This window comes from Anser cygnoides, chromosome 4 (assembly GCF_040182565.1).
Source record: "Anser cygnoides isolate HZ-2024a breed goose chromosome 4, Taihu_goose_T2T_genome, whole genome shotgun sequence".
NCBI classification, from domain to species: domain Eukaryota; kingdom Metazoa; phylum Chordata; class Aves; order Anseriformes; family Anatidae; genus Anser; species Anser cygnoides.
The window spans coordinates 77,560,260-77,578,882 of NC_089876.1; the positions used below are offsets into that span (position 1 = coordinate 77,560,260).

The following is an 18,623-nucleotide window of genomic DNA, read 5'->3' on the forward strand; positions in this document are numbered from 1 at the left end:
GTGTGTTGCTATTCTCTGTTCCAACAGTATGATTCATGCAAAATGCTCTATGGTTTTTTGCAATCACTTTAATAGACTTGAAGATGTTGACTTTGGCACGTTACTAAAGTATGTGCAATAATCCTTGATTTTAAAATGACAATTAAATTTACTTCTACGTTATATGCAATCACTGAAAGTAATCCAGATAGTTTCTAATCTGTGCAGCTGGTTCTCCTTCACTGAGTATGTTATCTGAAAGAGTTTGACTGTGTTTAATGACGTTGAGGCTTGAAAGTTCATTGAAACAGCACAAAACTATTTTGCTGTATAATATAGAGAGTGGAAATTGTGATAGAAACATGTATCTAAGATGAAAAAAATCATTCTGTCAAAATCCATTCTCATTATGCCTGCCTGGCTTTCTTTTTTTTTTTTTTGATGTAAGTAATTTTTATTTTAGATGTGAAATTACATTTAATAATGGCTTTATGGAACAGTGCTCCTAAGGTCTTGAAATTTCTTGCAGTCTGTGCAGATTTATTGAGAACATGCCACTGATACTTTCTTCTGTTACCAGACACATGTTAATAACTAGTATACAGTAGAGACATTCATCAGATGTGTGCGTGTCTGGAACACAATACGTCCCTTTCGATATCTTGTTGGTTGACATCTATCATAGAATTGATTATTTTTAATTTCTTTCTACAGTACTGTTTGGGGGTTGTGTATATGTTTTTAAGGAAGGTGACAATATTCCAGCTTTGGAAGGGAATCAGAACTAAGCCTTTCTGTTATTTTTTCTGTGATCTTCAGTGCCGTGAGAGGCTGTGCTAGCTTTTGATAGCATAGCTCAAGAAAAATTCATTTTTAATGCATATTTTGGGATTGATTCTTACCCCAGGTAAACATAGTTGTAGGAATGATGTGAGGTTTGGAAACCTCTGTTTGTTTCGCATTCCTCGGGTCAGTATTTTCTCCTGGCTCCTGGAGACGTGCCTACAGAATGCACCGCTCTGGATCTATGGCTAGCCACGGAGCCCCTCTCCCCGTACAGCGTGTACAAAACGTACCGAGATGCAGTACTGTGACCTCTGCAGAACAGCCAGAAGATGGTAAGTAGGTTGTAGCCGCTTCTGTTTACATACTCCACTTGAAAAGTTGTGACTGAGGTTATTTTTTCCCTGTAGATAACAGCACAGAAAATGTAAGCGATGAATATGATCGGAGACACATGGAAATGTCCTGTGTGACAGGGCCAGTGAATAGAAGTTGTGTAACGATACTGCCTAGTGGCGGTAACAGTGCTGGTTTTTGAAGTCCAAGCGATATGAAACAAGAACTTGCATGTCATCTGAAATCATTTAAGAGCAGTAATGGGAAGAGTGCTGTTTACTGGAAATGTAAAACACTCCCTCTTCCCTCAGACGCGAGCCAAATTTGTGAACTTAAGAAATCCCATGCATTTTAGATGAGAGGTTGACTTCACATAAAAGCTTTTATGTGTAAGCGCTTCTTTCAGACTGTGTTTTCATCATGCTCTTTTTCCAGACAGCTTGCACTTGCAGGCTATTTGCCACTGCCTAACTACAGAGTAGGAAGACTCGGATCAAAAATACAAAAAGCCAACCAGCCCATGGCTTTAGAAGCCTGCAGCCGGTAGCGCCATGGCCGGTAGCGTGGTGATTCTTGTTGGGCTGCTTTGGTTAGGCTGAGGTGCTGGGCGTGTGGTAGAGGCATTGGTGCTGAGGTGGCAGCTGAGTCTTGCTTTGCACGTCTAGCCCAAAGACTGCAGCAGGTATCAGAGGCTACTTCAAAGGGTAGAAAACATGGGAACAAGGTATTTTTGGCAAGGATGAGACTCTCTCTTTTCTCTCGCTTGTGGTTGTTTCTCTTAATCTTAGAGTATGTTGTGTAATTCAACAATTCTACCCTCCGTTATAATCCTGGTTTTCTTGTAATGAATAAAGTTGAAAGGCATTCTCAATGTTTAGGAAGTTAAAAGGAAACACCTTAAATGTAAACGTTATCCCAGAATTCCTCAGACAGATGGGTTTGGAGTCAATAGCAGTATGTTGCAAAGGTAAACTAAGTTCTTCAGTGCTGTACAGTGGTAAGGATGGATGTGTATAGGGCAGGAGACTGATCTACTGAATGTTTAGGATAGGTTATGGAGCAGATGCTAATGCTGGAGGCTAAAATGTGTGCCTATTCTATGCCTTTCTAGTGTCTTTCAAACTATCGAAATCACCTGACAAAAAGGAAGTGCTAATGAAATGCTGAGCCCCTTAAAAAAATAAAAAATAAATAAAAAAAAAAAGGTGAGAAAAACCCACCTGAAAATAAAACTGTAAGAGTGCAAGGTGGGTGGGAAGTGAGGGGGCAGAATAGGGAGAAGGCTTGCTGAAAGCATTTTAGTCGACTCTTGTCTTGGAGCAGCACTACTTTCTGCAAGCCCAGAATACTGGCAGTGAAAGTTCCTTCTCTGGACTGTCCTAGAAGTGACTTTAATCACACAAGTGTTTTTAAACCATACTTGTACAAAAGGACAAATCCTTACTGGACAACCAAATGTTTTACTACAATATTTAGCTGGGTCTTTACATAACACAATCACAAATATTGCATGTTTATTTACATTCACAAGCAAAAACACTTTACTGGCAAAAAAAAACATATATTTTAATCCCAAATAGAAAGAAGATTTCTGTGCAAAGTTAGTATAAACATTAACTTAAAAATGCTATGCTGACAAAGTACTTCTAAGCTGCAAAATCTGGGAAGTTACAACCTAGGCTTGAAAATACTGTTCAGAGCTTAATGTCAAAAGCAAAAAAAAAAAAAAAAAAAGTATAATAAATGCAGCAAGACATTACATCCCTCCTTAGCTAACCAACATCGTGGCTAAAATATTGTTCCGAATGCTCTACATTAAAAGCTGTTAAATACGTCTTCGAGGCATGTGGTCACAGTTCTTGAACTGAATCTGCTACCATGGACTGGAGTGGCTCTAAGTGTCTCTCATATGTTTACGTGGAAAACAGTGGAGATCAGAGAGAACGTATGCCCTGGTAAAGACAGTGGCAGGAATTTGTTTCTGTTCAACAAAGTATGTCGTGGTATTGAAAACAGTAAGAGGACTGATGTACAGCAGCGAGAACCATGAAAAAGTAGGCTGAGATAATGGCCTTCTGCTCCTAAACCATGCAGGTTTCACAGGTTCAAAATCTCATCCAGCCTCTTTCTCTCTGCTAGCATGACTCGTTTTCATCAATCTCTATAGGGCTTTTGCCTTGGGAAGGAAACGATGGGATAAAGCTGTTCTCGGGTATGGGTTGTAGCAATGGAATGCATTTTTCTTGTAAAATTGGTGCTTTTGCCAAGTGTAAGTGAGTCTCAAAATAATCCAAGGACTCCCCTTCTTGAATCTCCATTAAAATCTGGTAGTCCCCAAAACAAACGATGCACTTCCATGGCAGGTCGATTTTGTTTAAGTAACCCAGTTCTGTGTGGTCCACAAACAGTTTTGTTTTCTTGCTCATGTTCTTTATCTCAAAACACAAGTCTGAGCTGTTAGGCTTTCTGTAGAACTGCAGTGAAAACTGAATCCGAGAAACACGAGTATCCACCAAGTTATAATGGCAGATGTTAGGGTCGCGGCCAAACTTGGCCATTTCGTCTGCCCTGACCTGTTCTCGCTTACAGAAATTCAGGCAGCGAAACATCATCTTGTCGTCTTGGCAAGGATGATAAAAAGTCATGTGGAGGCATGCTGCTGTTTCCTCAGTTTCAGCTTCTTCATAAGAGGTCATGATGAAATGAATTCTCAAAGCTACGAGAAAAATGTAAAATCACAGGATGAAGTCACTGCAATGCCATACAAGACTATTTTTTTGGTAATAAAGTACTTAATATGCTATTGCATAGTGAGCCTATGTACATCATAGCAAATTGTCTAGCAGTAAACACTGGAACAAAGAAGTGGGAGTTGAGCACACCCAGTCCATGAAAACCATCATTTCCTACCCCTCCATCAAAGACTCAGTAGGGGACAAATAACTTTAACAAATGCAAAATGAGTATAGTCAGTAATATTTCAAAGGGGTAGAAAGTGGCATTTTGGCTCTTTAGTCGGTTTACTTCATGTATGAAACTAAATGGAATATGTAGAAATGACTGATGTGGCAGTACGTAAAATTCTTGGAAAAGCTAGAAGGTCAGAGACACAAAAGAAGAATTGTCTCCAGTTCTGGGAATTTCCCTGTTGCCTACTGGAAAATCCCAGCTCTCCAGTGCAAAAGTACCTAATTAGGCATTAGAACTAACAAATAAGGGTTTTGTTTGTTTGTTTGTTTTTGGGGGGGGGTACCTTTTGAAACGCAGCACAGAGCTACTTGCTTAGGAACTAAATTCTGTTCCGATGTCTGAGTTACCACAGTGCATCCAAATATAAATCTACGACACACCTCAGGAAACATTGTAATCTAGTCCTCTGTACGTGGAAGGCTTGTATTTTCCTGCACATAAACTTAGTCTGAAGAAAGAAAAGGCTATGTAACCTGAGAATGAGTTCTCAGGTGCTGGTCAGAGAAGTGCATTATTAAAATGCATTATTTGTGAGCGGCTATTGGAATCAAACAGTGAATATGTTTGCAATGTTTCTCTTACATCTCACTAAGTTCCCAACAAGTCACACCAGTTCTGAGCTATCTTTTCCAGCTCTATTCATTGAATCATGCTGAATAAAGCTTACAATTTAACCTGTTGTTTTATGGCTATCGAGTTATCTTTACCAGCTGTATTCATTGAATCATGCTGAATAAAGCTTACAATTTAACCTGTTGTTTTATGGCTATCTGAGACATCAGTGCAGCAAAGAATTCCGACTTCTTCTTTTCAAGGCTTAATTATACCACTGTAAATAATCCCCAAGCACAATTCATTGTGTATCAGTGTGCTGCTCAGTGGAAACCCAGAAACCTCTTCGTAGACCTTTGGCGCAATAACAGCAGCAGGTCTCATACAGAAGTGTAGCTACCACAGCTTGCCTACTGAAGGGGGCTACCACAGTGCTTCTACCAAGCTCAGATAATTAGAGGAATATAAAATTTCAAGTAGATCTCAGAGTTCACTTTAAAACCAAGTAGAACATATAACCCATACATTTGACAGAGGTATAAACGGACACCCTGGTGGCAGGTTACTCCTTTGTCACATGTAAAAGGCATGCTTCAGTGGCATCAGTGTCCATCCCTCATTCCAGGCGTATGGCTCAGCCCCAGGTAGCTGGCTGAGCTATGTGAGCAGGAGGATGGGCCGTTTTCTCCTGCGCTTCCTTTTGCCCTTGACTGTTTCACTCCAATAAGAGGTTGCAAGATGCTACACGAGGTCAGCTTTGGCTAACGGGAAAAACCACATCGTTTCATTTAGTTCACAAATCAGCCTATAGAAACAGTTTTCTGTCTCAAGTCTTGGGCTGAGTTTGATGCCAAACAAATACTGAAAGAGTTTTTCATTGCTAGATTGTATGGGGCAGCAAAAAGGTTTTGGAGAATGCTCTCTGGAGAAGGAAACTTTCCATACTGAAAATCAAGATTTCTCCTGCAACTGTAAGGTAGCCCACTGTGGTGCGGTTGTCTGTACTTTTGCTTGTGTCAAACAGTCATGATTTTACCATTTTCCCTTCTCTCAACATCATTTCTTTCAGTGTGCATAAATATCCCTATTTTTAGACGCAGAGGAGTGACACTGAGAATTGCAAACACGGTTACCTAACTTGAGACCTACAGGGCTTCGAGGTGGGTGTTTAGCAACACAGGCAAGAGCTCTAGCTCTCTACCTTCAGGTCAGAGTTCAGACCACTCTGCCAATCTGCTTCTGCAGAGTAGCACGTAAGGCTTCAGCATGCACACCAAGAAAAAGAGTAACATCCATTTTGTTATTTACCTTTTATTTTAAGTGACCACGAACCCTAGGGCAGGGGTGGTGCAGAATGAGGTTTTCAAGAAGGCTGCCTACGCACAGCTCTCCTTCCCATACTCCAGAAACACCAGGCTGCCAGCCTATCTTCCACCACTGGCAAGGGAGAGCATGGGAGGCTGACAGCCAGCAGCTTACTTCACAGCCTGTTTGTCCACAGCCAGGTTTGTTCTGTGTGTTGGGTGTCTAATGCAGACGATCCTCCAGCACCACCTCACCAATGTACACCAACCACACAGGTGTGCACAGAAAGCAAACGTACCCCAGGCAAATGTCCTGACGGCTCCTAACTTTGGAGTGCTCAGTGCCTGCAGCCTTAGTCACGTTAAAACAACCTGTGCTGTAGTTACAAGAGGGTGTGCTCAAACTGCAGCTCGCTCGCGGTCCCACAGGCACAAAGCGGGGCGTCTGCGCGGGGACCCGTGCCACCCTGCAGCCTTTCACCCACGAAACGCAGCCATCTGCTCACGACACTGGCCGCAGCTATTGCAAGGGAAGCTCAGGTGCCAGCACAGCCACCTAAGCCAGAAGATACTGAAGCAGACAACCCAACCAGCTGCCACCCAGGCCGGACTGCTCACCGGTGTTCAAACAATCCACAAAGCTGCGTGGCAGCAGGAGCCATGCCGGCCTTTGTCAGCCCACAGAGGCCCTTTCACTTTCCCCCACCACCCCAGGCCGCCACAGGGGCCCGGACCCCTCCTCACCTGCGGCTGTGGGCCCCGTAGGACTGAAATGGCGGCACAGGGCCGTGAGGGAGCAGCTGGCAGGAGCTGGGGACCCGAGGGCCGGGATGCGGTCGGGAGCTCGGGCCCCAGGGGTGGAGGTGGCCGCGGGTGGCTCACGCCTTGAGAACAGCCAGGCTCTGCTCTGCACAGCTTCAGCTGGGGTCTTGTGTGGGCACCCGAAAATCTCACCTTCATCGAGGACTTTTCTCGAACCAGTAGTAACACTGCTGGCAAGAAGCATATGCCACAGAGGTAGCAGGTTAAGCTTTCAGAAGAATTCAAGTAGTTTCAATTTCACTCCCCACCTCCCAGATTAACACTTTGAACACAAAAAAGATGTAGTAACTACAAGGCATGCTTTCAAAGTAATAGTTCACTGATAATGTTTTAAAGATATTAAGAAGTGTTCAGTTATTTTCCTGTGCTCTAAGCAGCGGTGGTTCAGCTTCATTGCACTGCCTCCTCTCCTTGCTGCTAAACCAAGCTGAGCTGAAAATCCATTTCACTAGAAATCCTGATGCAACCCTGCCACCTGGTAGGAAAAATGAGCTATTCCCTCCCCTTCAGCTGCTCCATTTTACTTATTAAGCAAGATTACTCCCACACACGGAACGAGAGGCAGCGCACAGAGAAAAAGGATTTGTCTTGGTCTCAGTCCTTCACTACTCTGTGTACCTGTAGCGCTGTGACTGAAAGGTGGTGTGCCTCGATAAGTACTGGAAGATGGAGCCTACGCAGTTAAATACCTGTGCCAGTTCATATGAGCTGTATTTCATTTACAGGCTCCCTTTATTTGTTCAATAGACAGGTAAATCACCTATAGTTTGCTAAGTTCTTTCGCTACCGTACTCCTGTAATAGCTTTTATCAGTCCCGATAGATCTGCTACATACGCCTGGCTCCCTCTGCGCCCACCCGAAGGGCTCAGACCCGGTTTCGCAGGGAGCCTGCTGAGAAGCAGAGCAGGAGAAGCGATTCCCTGAAGCCGCTCGCTCACTTACCAGCACGCCGGGGCTGCAGCAGGCGGGCTGGGCGCGTGTGCTGGTGCTGCACCAGGGCTCGGCCGCCTTCTGGAAAGCACAGCGTTGTGCAACGCGCAGCATGTGCTGCCTGTTGTAATTCCTGTCAGACCTTTGTTTCCGGATCCAGCCGATTTACAAGGCCTCGGTGCGAGGAGAGAGCTTTCCCGGTGAGGTTATTTCAATTGTAGCCGCCAAGGTATGTCAGTGCTCTTCCTGTTTATTTCAAATTTTTCCGGCATTAGCTAGCCTCACTCCAACTACGTCTTTACTATCAGTTTCTTAATTTGACACAGCTCTGTATGACTTCATACAGGAGATGTCTGGGACTGGATTTATTGCTCCTCCCGTCCCTAAGTCTCGCGCTGGCTGAAATGCTGCCAGCCTCAGCAAAATGACCCCAGCCTTCCCCCTGAAACAGAAAATCCCCAGCACTCTGTCCTTCTGGGGCTTTTTGGGTGTAGCCGCAATCACTTCCTACAAAAATAGTTACTCGGTGCACTAGAGTCCATTCCTATGTTGCATTAACTTCATTTTTTTTTTTTTTTTAATTATTGAATTTCCTTTAGTAGTGAAACTGCAAATAGAAGTGCAAAGCCTGCGGAGCTGGCCAGCGTGGCGCAGTGGACGAGGCACTGGGACTGGATTGCAACAACAGTGCTGGACGTGGAAATAGAAGTGGGTTGGAGCCGTGCTTTCCTCTCGGGATGCCTTCTGTCTGGCTGTGCGTCAGACACCCATGTTCATTGCCTTGCCAGTAATAAGGGAGAAGGAAGTTCCTGAAAAAGGCCTGCTTGTAACTTTAAATTTATGGTTTCCTGCATCCAGTGTGTCTGTGTGTTTATCAGTGGCATATTAGCAAGGCTATCTGCTTGGGCTAATTATGTATTTGTAATGAGTAACTATGGTAGGCTGAAAGACTGAGGTGGTTAGGGTTGGTTGTTGTGCTGTTTTTCTAACAGCTTTGGTCTGATTCCTAAGGTTTCAGGTAAGTCTAGATCCCAAACAGGCAAATCTGGAAAATGGAAAAATACTAGGAACTCTTAAGTTGCTTTCAGTCAGGATCACGTCTTGAGAAGCTGAGAGTCACTGAAGGGAAGTTGGTTTCTTCCTATTTTGGGGCAGTTCATGTTAGGTCGTAAGAATCATAGAAAGTGTATTCCGGGTTGGTGAGTGAAAGCACTCCCTTTGGATATCTGTGTTCCAGCTAATTCTTTCTAAGTGACTAAACATGAAAACCCATTCTCCAAACTTCCTCCCAGTGCTTTAACAAGTTTTAGGAACGTTCAGTAAAGCATCCCAATGTGAGGTTTTGGTCTTTTGGGATTGGTTGTTGGTTTTTTTTTTTGTTTGCTCTGGCCCATTGAGCAAGTGGCACAGTGGTTAGTGATCTGCCTAGCCTATTCAAAAGCTGGGAACTCACTGATAACGGTGTGTGGATATTTAGGAATCCCACTCTTCATAGTTGTGTTTCTTTTTCTGCCTAAAAGCTGTTCTGTGGATCCATGTGCAGGGCAAGACCTGAGACTAGAAACAGCCTGGGCCAGTCTGACACCTGCTATTTTTCTCTGCTGTTTACCTTAACGTCATGGAAGCGTCCTTATCCTGTTGGATCAACAGCAGGTCTGGCCTGATTTCAGTGGTGCTGAGATTTTACTGCCGCTCTGCCCAGCCCTGCCATAGCTGGACTTACAGGTGTGGGTGTCACAGCTTCAGACCGGGTTTGCCACCATGCAACAGGAGAGATTTAGGTGTGCCGGGTAACTAGCTTGTAAATGCTGAGTGCAATTTCTGTGCTTTGCTGATGACCCTCTTTTGGCAGCTGGGTTTCTCACTCCCTGGTGCTGTAGCTTTCTTAGCGGTGTTGTGTGAATGCTGAAGTGAGACCTTCTATGTCAAACTTTGCCTTAGAAAATGCTTGCAGTGGATGCGAACACATGACTTCTTGCTTTTAAGGCAAATAGGCTGAGATGCCATCGTTCTGTAGGGTTGAACGCTCACCAAGAGGTGACATGAGCAGCGTGCTCCTGCTTCAGACACCATATCTGAAGTGCATCCTTGCATGGCAAGCTTAGCAGGCAGCCCGTGAAGAGTGCAATAGCTGAGTTACCACCCCATGTCTCCCCAGGTCTCCCCATTTGCTCATCCCCCAGCACGTCTCTGAAAACCCTCACGGTCTGCTTGCTCCCCAGCACTGAGCACCTCACCTTGAGGTGCTGGACATGTGCCTTATGGGCCCCGACAAGCTCCGTGGCGGGGTGCACGCAGCCACTGCACTGCACTGGTCCCCCTGTGCAGCACAGGGGTGACCTGGGTCATCCTTAGCCCTTTGGGGATGTGCAGAGCCAGGCAGCAGGAGGGACAGTCACAGCCCTGGGCTACGAAATGCTGTCGGGTGGATGCGTTTGCTTGCACATCCGCAGTGCTGGGAAATAATAATATCCCCGTAGTGTCCAGCACAGGCTTGCGTGGGGGGGCCGGTAGGTGGCAATGTTTGATCAGGCAGCGGGAAATGGCATTTTGTATTGCAAGAGCTCTTCTGACACTTCAAGTTAATGGTAGTCATTTCAGTGGTAACTTCCAAGAGTTCATTTGGGAGAAGCATATCAGAGCAAGCAGCAACCTATAGCTAGGTTCTGCAATTAGTTGTTGTGACCTTAGAGCAGCCAAGTGCCTCCTGTTCAATGGGAAAAGAAACAGTCCCTCCTCAAAGACATGCAGTCCGAGTATAAAGCAGGATATTCAGCTGGATCTCGGTGTGAGAGGAGGAGATAAGCACAAGAAGGCGTTGCTTTCACTGAAATTTCACGTTGCACTTGCAGGAACCACAAAGCAGTGAAGAGAAATTCCAGAGGAAAAAGGAGTGCAGTTTCCCCCCTTGTTTTATTTACTTCTTTGTGCCTTCTTTACTCAGGACAAAAGAACTTTTCCATTTCCCTCTCATCCAACCTGAACAAAGTCAGTTTGAGGGAGTTCATTCTGACTAGCAAAGAGCACCCTTTCTTACGAGGTGGACTTTACTTACACCGCTGTCCCAGTTCTCGTGTTCTTTCTGTCCACATCGTCTGCCCTTTGTCCTTCTTCCAGGCATGTCCTGGTTTTCCCCCCTCTAGCTTCTCCCCTTCATTTTTATTGTGCCTCTCTGCTACCCCAATTTCTTCTCCATCTCCTTCCTCTCTTGCTGTCTGTGGTCCTTCTGTCTCACCATCCTCCTGATATTGTTTCTTACTACTCTGTTGTTCCCTCCACCCTTTGTTTTGTCAGTGGGGCTTTTCTCCCTCTGTCTGGGTGCTTTCCTGTTCCCTGCTGTCCTTATTTCTACTTCTTCTCCAGTCTGCCCTTGCTGCTCAAGCCCAGACACCTGTGAAATGGAGCCACGCAGTCACAGGGCAGCAAGGAAGTATGGTAGGTACCAGGAAGAAGCTGGGAAGTGGAACAGACTTCTCTCTGTTGGCGTCACACTGCAAGATCCTTGAGAACTGACCCAGTAGTAGGGCCTCAGCATTTCCCTCCTTACTCTGGCTAAGGGATGGCTGCCCTCTTTACAAATAACTGGCAGAAATAACTGAGGGCCAGAGAGATAAAATATAGTGGGGATGCTGTGAAAAGAGGTGGAGATGTTCCGTGTGCCTTGGAGTCCCTTCTTATTGACAGCTGTGGCTTTGGAGGAAGGTTCATGCAGCTCTGTGGGAAAGAGCTTCTGTAAGTCCAGCTTTCATGGGATAAGGAGTGGAAAAAGGAAAGTGAGGGAGGTTTGATGCCGTAGAGCAGGTGCTTGCTTCTTGCTCAAAATTAAAAGCAAATCATCTTTTAGCCCTAATACAAAAGAAAAACTGTCAGCTCTTCCCTGTTTTTTTTTTTGTTTGTTTGTTTGTTGTTGTTGTTTTGTTGTTATTGTTGTTTTTTAAGTTAGAACAAAGACTGCAGACTTAGGCATGATGAAGCATCACGTTTCTCAGAGGAGAGTGTCTTAATGAATTTCAGTAGAGCTGGAAATTAAAAATCATTTGTGTAACAGGAACGTGTTGGGGATGAGTGCTCTGTGCACAGCTGCTGATTGTAGCTGTGCTCATTCCTCCTAGCTGTTGAATAAAAGAGTCCCCTGTGTTTTCTAAAAATAGTTAGAAAGCTGTGGGGTTTTTGTTAGTGAGCCGACTGGAGTTCTCTTTGTTTACCAATAATTGGGAGTCCAGCTTTCAGTTATTTGGTGGTCATCTCCCTTCTTTTGTTACCTGGAGGTGATTTACTGGTTGAAGTTCTGATCCCCTGGTTGTAGGCCACTACACTTACAGCTGGCATAGACGTCTCGCGTTTGTTATTTTGTGGAACTTCACTCAAACCAGAAAGAGAAAATACTTGGCATACGGATAAAGCTTTTCCTTCTGTAATTGCTTACGAGAAGTATGCAATCCATGTATTGTTCTGACATTTTTCTGCCTGCAGATAACCTCTGAACCTCACCTGGAGAGTCTCCCTGATATCTCAGTTGTTGACCTTATCAGATTCACAAGCTACATGTGGTTGGACCTTAAACAGGCTTGCTGAAGAGAAGTCTGTGTCGCTGTAGGTAGCACAGCATGCAGTGAGACACCCTGGCTTAGCTCTGTGCGATAGAGGGCATGCACGTGGAAGCCCGTCTTTTATATCAAATCTCACACTGACGATCTAAACAAGAGAAGACTTGGTGAGTTACAACTATTACATGATGGAATTATTAACCTTTATGATCCTACTGACCAGCTCTGGCCGTTAAGAGACCTGAGAGTGCTCCTTGCAAGAACTAAAACAATAGTTCAGGTTCCCTGCAGTGATTACGGCTGAGGAAAGTATGTTCTCCCTCGATGCTAACCCTCGCACTTCAGCTTGATGTTCTCTGCTCTTTGCTCTTTCCTGTTCTAAAGACCTAAACTGTGGAAACTGTCCAAAGCTGTGGTTTCTCAAGGTGGCCACATATCAGCTCTAATCAAAGGCATCGCAACACATAGTTTGTCTAGCGGTGAGTATTTTAAATACTGTATTGGGAATTGATAAGATTCTAACAATGATAAGGTATATTTTCTGTATTGAAAATCTCTTTTCTTTTGTTCTGAAGCAGATCCATTGGCATATAAACACTGTGACAATTGTTCTAGACTCCAGTGAAATGAAAGTTATTTTGAAGAGTTAAAATAAGCCCTAAAATAAACTTTTATTTATATATGGCATATAGTTTTCCTCAGATGTAGGCTTTAATTGTAGTTTCTGGTCAGTCATTGTGATATCACTCTTGCTTTCTAGCTGGCATCCTAAAACTAAGTGACCAAAAAATAGGCCTGAACCAAAGCCTGCTGAAATAAACCTGAGCCTTTCCACAGAAAGGGGTCTGAGGTGGAATAAATGCAGAAAGAGAAGACAGGAGGGAGCCACGTTTCAGTAAATATTCTCACTTCAACACCTTCCATCTCCTTCCCACTCCAGGTTATATTGGCTGTCAGCCTCAAAGACTGAGCCATGGTAACCTGCCGTATTTCAGAAGCCTGTCTGTGAGACAGAGCATCCCTGTGAGCCATTTATTGGTGTTTAGGAGCGAGGTATTTGCATTACCTCAGGCATATATGCTTCAGATGTAACTTGTCATTTAGAGGTGGTGAAGGCAGCCTTGTATCTCTTCCCTCACTTGGGACTAGAGTGGTTTTTGCCCCTTACAAAAAAAATCTCGGTGATGAAAAACAGTAGGATTTCACAGCACAGGCAGCATTGGTTTACGGGTTTGTGTATAGTCTCACAAGGGAACACTGTTCAATAGGCTTCAAAGTGATTCAGCCGTGGCACAACTGTGGCTGTGGCCACATGTAATATAGCCTGTAGCTCTTTAAAGAGGATTAGCCTTAGATCAGGGACAGCATTCATTGCTGGATTTCATGTAAAGTAGAATATGCTAATGAAATGGTAATGTCTACAGCAAACATTGCATAATATTGTAAACCCTCAAAATTGAGCATTGTGTCTTGATATCTCTGCTGGAAGTCAAACTTTTATATTCTGTTTGTTACTTGAAGAAAAAGTGAGGTTTGTAGTATCACCACAATCTATAATAAATTAAGGTCTGGTTTGAAGTCTTACATGAAAAGTTTAGAAGATAACAACAAACACTTAAAAGTAACTTTTCCAATGCTGGTGAATACTTTAATAATGTTATAGTTCTCCAGCAGAGACAGAACTCACCACATCTTAAAATATCTTAATCAGGGTTTTCTGTAACAAGTGTGATCTTGGTTCAATCCTGCATTCTCACCCTGCCTGCCATTCTGTTGCTCTAAATAGCATGTTTGGGCTTAAATGAGTTTCAGCATGAATCCTGCAGAGATACAATATTTCTGACTTGTGTTTCTGAGCCATTTTGTCTTTTTTTTTTTTGTCATTTTCTGTCTGTTAGTTTCAACTGGCAGTCCAGTAGGCTCAATGTGGCTCTCCTCCTTCAGTTTTATGTCAGTCTTTTGAATTTTTGAAGATTAATATGGTACATATGTTTAAAAAGCCCCGAACTTCAAGGGGAGATGTCTTGAGATGACAAACTACATGACTTGAGATGTTGTAAAGGACTGCGTTTGCAGAGTGTCATGAACACCCCTCAGAAAACTGCCCTCCTCTGAGCACTTGACCACCTCTAAAAGCCTCGGCTGTGTTGTTGCATGTAGAGGAGACCACTCTCATAACATTAATTCACCATAGTGATTTATTATGGTGCTTATTACACCAGGAGTCATCTTTATTTTTAATGTTGTGTATGCCGTGTAATTTAAAGTCACGTAGGCCGTATGGTGCCCCGATATGATGCTGCCTCAGTGCCCGGCCTTGCAGCCTTTGCCAGCGGAAGATCTTGGACTGCTAGGTGCAATGTCCCCTGGCACAAGCCAGCAGAGTGGACACGGGGCCCTGCAGCATCAGCAGGCTCGTGGCCTGGGCTTTGACACCCACACAGCACATTCGGGCGTGCTCTCCATGCAGAGCGCAGTGGTAGGCCTCATAAACCCCAATGGGACATCTTGCTTTTGTGGTGTCTTGAAGTGCCTCCTCCCCTCGTGCTGGGGAATCAGAGTCTGAGGAAAGCCTTTGGGAAGAAGGTCTTTCTGGCTCCGCTTTCATAATGTCAGCTTTTATTACTAAGTAGTTTTTCACCCTGCACGGTGCCATAGTTTAGGATCTTTTTGTTTGGCGATTTTTTTGGTGGTAGTGTCTTGTTGTCTATTTTATTTTTTATGTACATAAATATATATAAATACATATTTTAATTTTGAAGGCTTTTTTCTCTGTAGACGTGGAGGGGTGGTGATACATATTCATGAAAGAGAAGTCTTCCCAGCCCCTGTTCACGCTGACAAAGACTTGGCTGTTTCACACAGCAAGCTGGCTGGAATTGTGTGGGGCCTGCCTGACCAGATTAGAGCAAACAGCAAGCTTAGTCCTCCAGTCGTTAGGCCTCGCCTGCCTAACAATTTCCCCAATTGTCATTTTGACAAGGCTGTCATTAGGTGATGGCTTCTTTTGGCCATTTTCAGATAAAGATAATTTCCTTAACTTCCATTTTATTTGACAACAAGTAGTTTGGGAGAGAAAGGAAGTGCTTCAGTGGTTTATGGATTAGGGGTTTGTCACTTCAAAGGAATCTTTGATCTAAAAATATGTGCTGTACCAAATTCATTATGTCTTTTTTTTTTTTTTAGAACTTTTTAATTTATTGATCTTCCCCTCGGTTATTCCCTTTTTCTGGCATCCCCTAGCAGTGCATGAGATAGCAGCAATGAGGGGAAGGAGCCCAAACGTCCTGGCCTCTCTGGGAAGCCATTGCTGGGGCAAAACAACAGGTGCTTTTGGTGGGCGCCAGGCCCCAGCTTCATGGCTGGGTTCAGCCATCAGTGCTGCAGGGGGACGGGGCTGGAGGCCTGTGGGGCTGCAGGCCTGTGGGGATTGAGGTCTGTGGGGCTGGAGGTCTGTGAGGCTGAAGCTGGGCTCCTGCAATGCTCAGCTCGGCTGCAGTAAGCGCTGGGCGGGCTTTGGACCCGTCTCCGCGTTTAGCGTGGATAAAGCTCTGCCTGTCATTATATCAGGGTAAATCCATCACGGTAGCCCATTACCCTGGTCTTACGCAGGCTTAGCCGAAGCTGGGATTTGTTCTGTATCCATATTAATATCCGTTCTAATTACCTCAGCGCTTTCTGTCGTGTTGTGCCCAGGCAGATAACCATCCCCGTGCTGCTGGAGGCTGTTCTTGATCCCATTTCTAAACAGAAGCACTTCTGCTCAGCTCTGGCTGGGGGAGCTGTGAAGAGGCTGCCTTTTTTTTCCCCCCTTTTGCCTGCTAATTGGCTGAGACCACCAGAATTTGGAGGACACAGATGTCACTGATAGTTTGCCTAGGGAGCACATTCGTGCCCATCTGTTGCAGTCTAGAAGGCTGTTCATATATCCACAAGGCCTTCATTTAATTCTTGTCAGAAAGTAATGTAAATCCAGTTTACCTCAGAGGTCACAGCCAAGATTTATGCCAATGAGCCCCCTGCAATTTACACACACTGTAGTTGTATAGGATGAAAAGAAAGCCTTTCATGTTGGTGCATATTAACAAGAAAGCTTGCCTTAGGAGAGGCTTTTTGATTGAGGTTCTTCCTTATTTTAATACAGCCAATGCCAGTTGGTATATCCAGCTTTACCGAAATAAAACATCTAATCTTTAAGCTGGAGGAGTTAAATAAATAAATAAATAGATAGGTCCCCTAGCAAATGGATTTTGTTGTTGTTTTTTAACAGTCTTGTCTCTCTCACGTTGCAAAGCCTCCATGTACTGGCAAGCAAGGTAAATGCTCTAGGAAAGCACAAGCATGTTGTACTGAAATAGGAAACTGAATTTCCTTTCTCTGGAAGATGATATTGACTCAATTACTGAAACCTTTGCTTGCGATACTAAATCATCTTAAGCAAGTTTTCTTTCTTTTTTTTTTTTTTTCCTTTCCCTCAAGTTGCCTGATCTGACAATGAAGCTGAGCCTGTTATTTTGGACACAGGTAATGCAGGGTTGCAGAGAGCTCCCACACAAATCCACAGGATGGGGAACAGTTAGGGGTGCCCTGGATGTGTGTGTTCCCTGCTACCTGCTGAAGGAAAAATAAACGTTCTCTTGCTCCTTTAGTGACAGCCGTTGAAAGTTGCTTGGGAAGGCAAGCACAGAAAAATATTGCACCGAGGGTGGATCAGGGAGTGCAAACGAGTTTCAGAGCTGGCATCTCTGTGAGGATGCTTTTTTCATGTATACTGGCTCCACGCTGAGGGGTGCCCCTGATAAAGCAAGCACAAGCACGAAGAAGCTCAGGCAGACCTCCGCACTGCAGACATGCAGCACGTAGCCTTCCTTCTTCCCTAGTCTGGCTGGTGGATTTTGCTTTGGTCAATGCTTTCAAGTGTTACTGGCATGAAAATCGGGGTCACATGCATGGTATCATAATGACCAGAGTGGTTTGGGATTAGGAGGAAGGAGAGCAGGGCATAGCTGGCATCAAAATTAAAACAGCGCTCAAACTCTAAGTTCCAGCATAGCACTTAAAATAATTAAAATGTTTATTTGAAAGTCAAAACAGCCTCAGTCATAAATAACTACCCGTTCCTCAATTGATTGTGTCGAGTCCCAACTGAGAGCTCGGGGAATAAGGTTTATTTGCTCCCTGTTGGGATTAATCCATAAACGTAGCCTCCACATGGAACTCATCAGGTCTTTGCTTCCTCTTCATTAGTCTCCCTGGAATTGGAGGGTAGCCTGAATAAGATGAAAATTAGGATAATATATTTTCAGCAAGAAAAGGTCTGGCGATCTCTAATTTGTGTTTCAGGACCATAATGCCGTGGAAAATTTCCCAAATGATGTTGTCTAAGAAACAAATGCTTGTTATGCTTGCTGTATTTAATGCATCAATTACATCTTTTTCCTCAAGCCTCTGAAGCTAATTGTAGTCTTAAACTGGCCCGATTGACTCCCAGGCTCCCTCCTATCCACAGTGTAACTTAAAATTCCTTTCTCTTGACAGATCTTTTGGTCTTCTAGCCCAAGGGCTCTGAAATGTCACAGTATGGCCCATTTCTTATTAAAGAGATCATTTCTCTGTAGCCCGCCCAATTCCTCCCTCCCTCCTCCCTCTCTCCCTCCCTCTTGTTCTGAATCCCAGCTCCGATTAGAGGGCACTGCAGAAACACACTTTCCCTCTCCCTGAGACTTTTGTGCTTTTATTCACTGTATTCGATGCAAGAAGTTGCTTTAATCCAGGCTCCACCAGAAATGGCACAGGTGTTTTTTCATCATTTCTGTTTTAAAGTGTATAACAGCTGCATCAACCATTCAAAAAAAATTTAAAAAAAAATAGTCTGTGCACAAAGCTGGTGTAAAGGAGCTTTTCTGTCACCAGAACATGCTCAAGTCCTCAGTCTGATGTAAAATTGTTTTTATTATGTGTTTTGAAAGTGGCAGCTAAAGCATTTGTTGGCATGTCCTTAGAAATCATTTTTGTCTAGACAGCTTTCTAGCGTGTTAAGTAATTTTTGGACCTGCTTTTAATTTTTATCATCTCAGAACTACATCCCCTTAAAGTGCTGCGTGTTGGGATTTATCAGTGCTGTCACAAAGCTAACCAGTGACCAGTGCAGGGTCCCAAAGGCCCCCAGAAGCCTGTGCTGGCTCTGCTGCTGGCTGCGCTCTCAGGCCCTGATTTGCCACAGGTCCGCAAGCTGCCCGCTTGTTTTTGTCCCCCAGCTGCGATTCAGCGCTACAGCTGTTACAAAGCACAGCTTACAAAGTGGCATCTGTGTAAAGGGTGCTGCTATCGTTTAAGGTTCTCCAGTGCATTTTAAGCTGATTTTATGATGCAAGTCATTGCCCCTAGTGAAGAGGGCTC

At 44.3% G+C, this 18,623-nt stretch overlaps 2 protein-coding genes across 10 annotated transcripts in view; one reads left to right on the forward strand and one right to left on the reverse strand.

The window, feature by feature from the left end:
- Positions 1-863: 863 nt before the first annotated feature.
- On the reverse strand, positions 864-7,802 carry TIFA (TRAF interacting protein with forkhead associated domain). 4 transcript variants are annotated; one of them, XM_013185382.3, is made up of 3 exons: positions 7,690-7,793; positions 6,669-6,916; positions 865-3,814 (listed from the first exon to the last, which is right to left on the reverse strand). In XM_013185382.3, the coding sequence occupies exon 3, from the start codon at positions 3,792-3,794 to the stop codon at positions 3,234-3,236; it is 561 nt and encodes a 186-aa protein (XP_013040836.1). In that variant the 5' UTR covers positions 3,795-3,814; positions 6,669-6,916; positions 7,690-7,793; the 3' UTR covers positions 865-3,233. The 4 variants fall into 4 exon arrangements, with proteins under 4 accessions (XP_013040833.1, XP_066852554.1, XP_013040836.1 ...); XM_013185383.3 differs by having other exon boundaries at positions 6,669-6,913; positions 7,690-7,779; XM_013185379.3 differs by lacking the exon at positions 6,669-6,916 and having other exon boundaries at positions 864-3,814; positions 7,690-7,802.
- Positions 7,779-18,623, forward strand: part of LOC106038670 (alpha-protein kinase 1) — a 43,990-nt gene continuing 33,145 nt past the window's right edge. The window contains exons 1-3 of one of the 6 annotated variants that reach the window (XM_013185373.3): positions 7,783-7,906; positions 8,277-8,385; positions 12,151-12,703. The gene's annotated coding sequence lies outside the window, so the exon portion shown is untranslated. Of the gene's footprint in view, positions 7,907-8,276; positions 12,704-18,623 lie in introns of all 6 variants that reach the window. The other 5 variants (XM_048066456.2, XM_048066457.2, XM_013185374.3 and 2 more) reach the window with 5 other exon arrangements.

Excerpts from the sequence above, each read along its gene's own strand:
- TIFA (XM_013185379.3), bottom strand. The coding sequence starts at position 3,794 with ATGACCTCTTATGAAGAAGCTGAAACTGAGGAAACAGCAGCATGCCTC.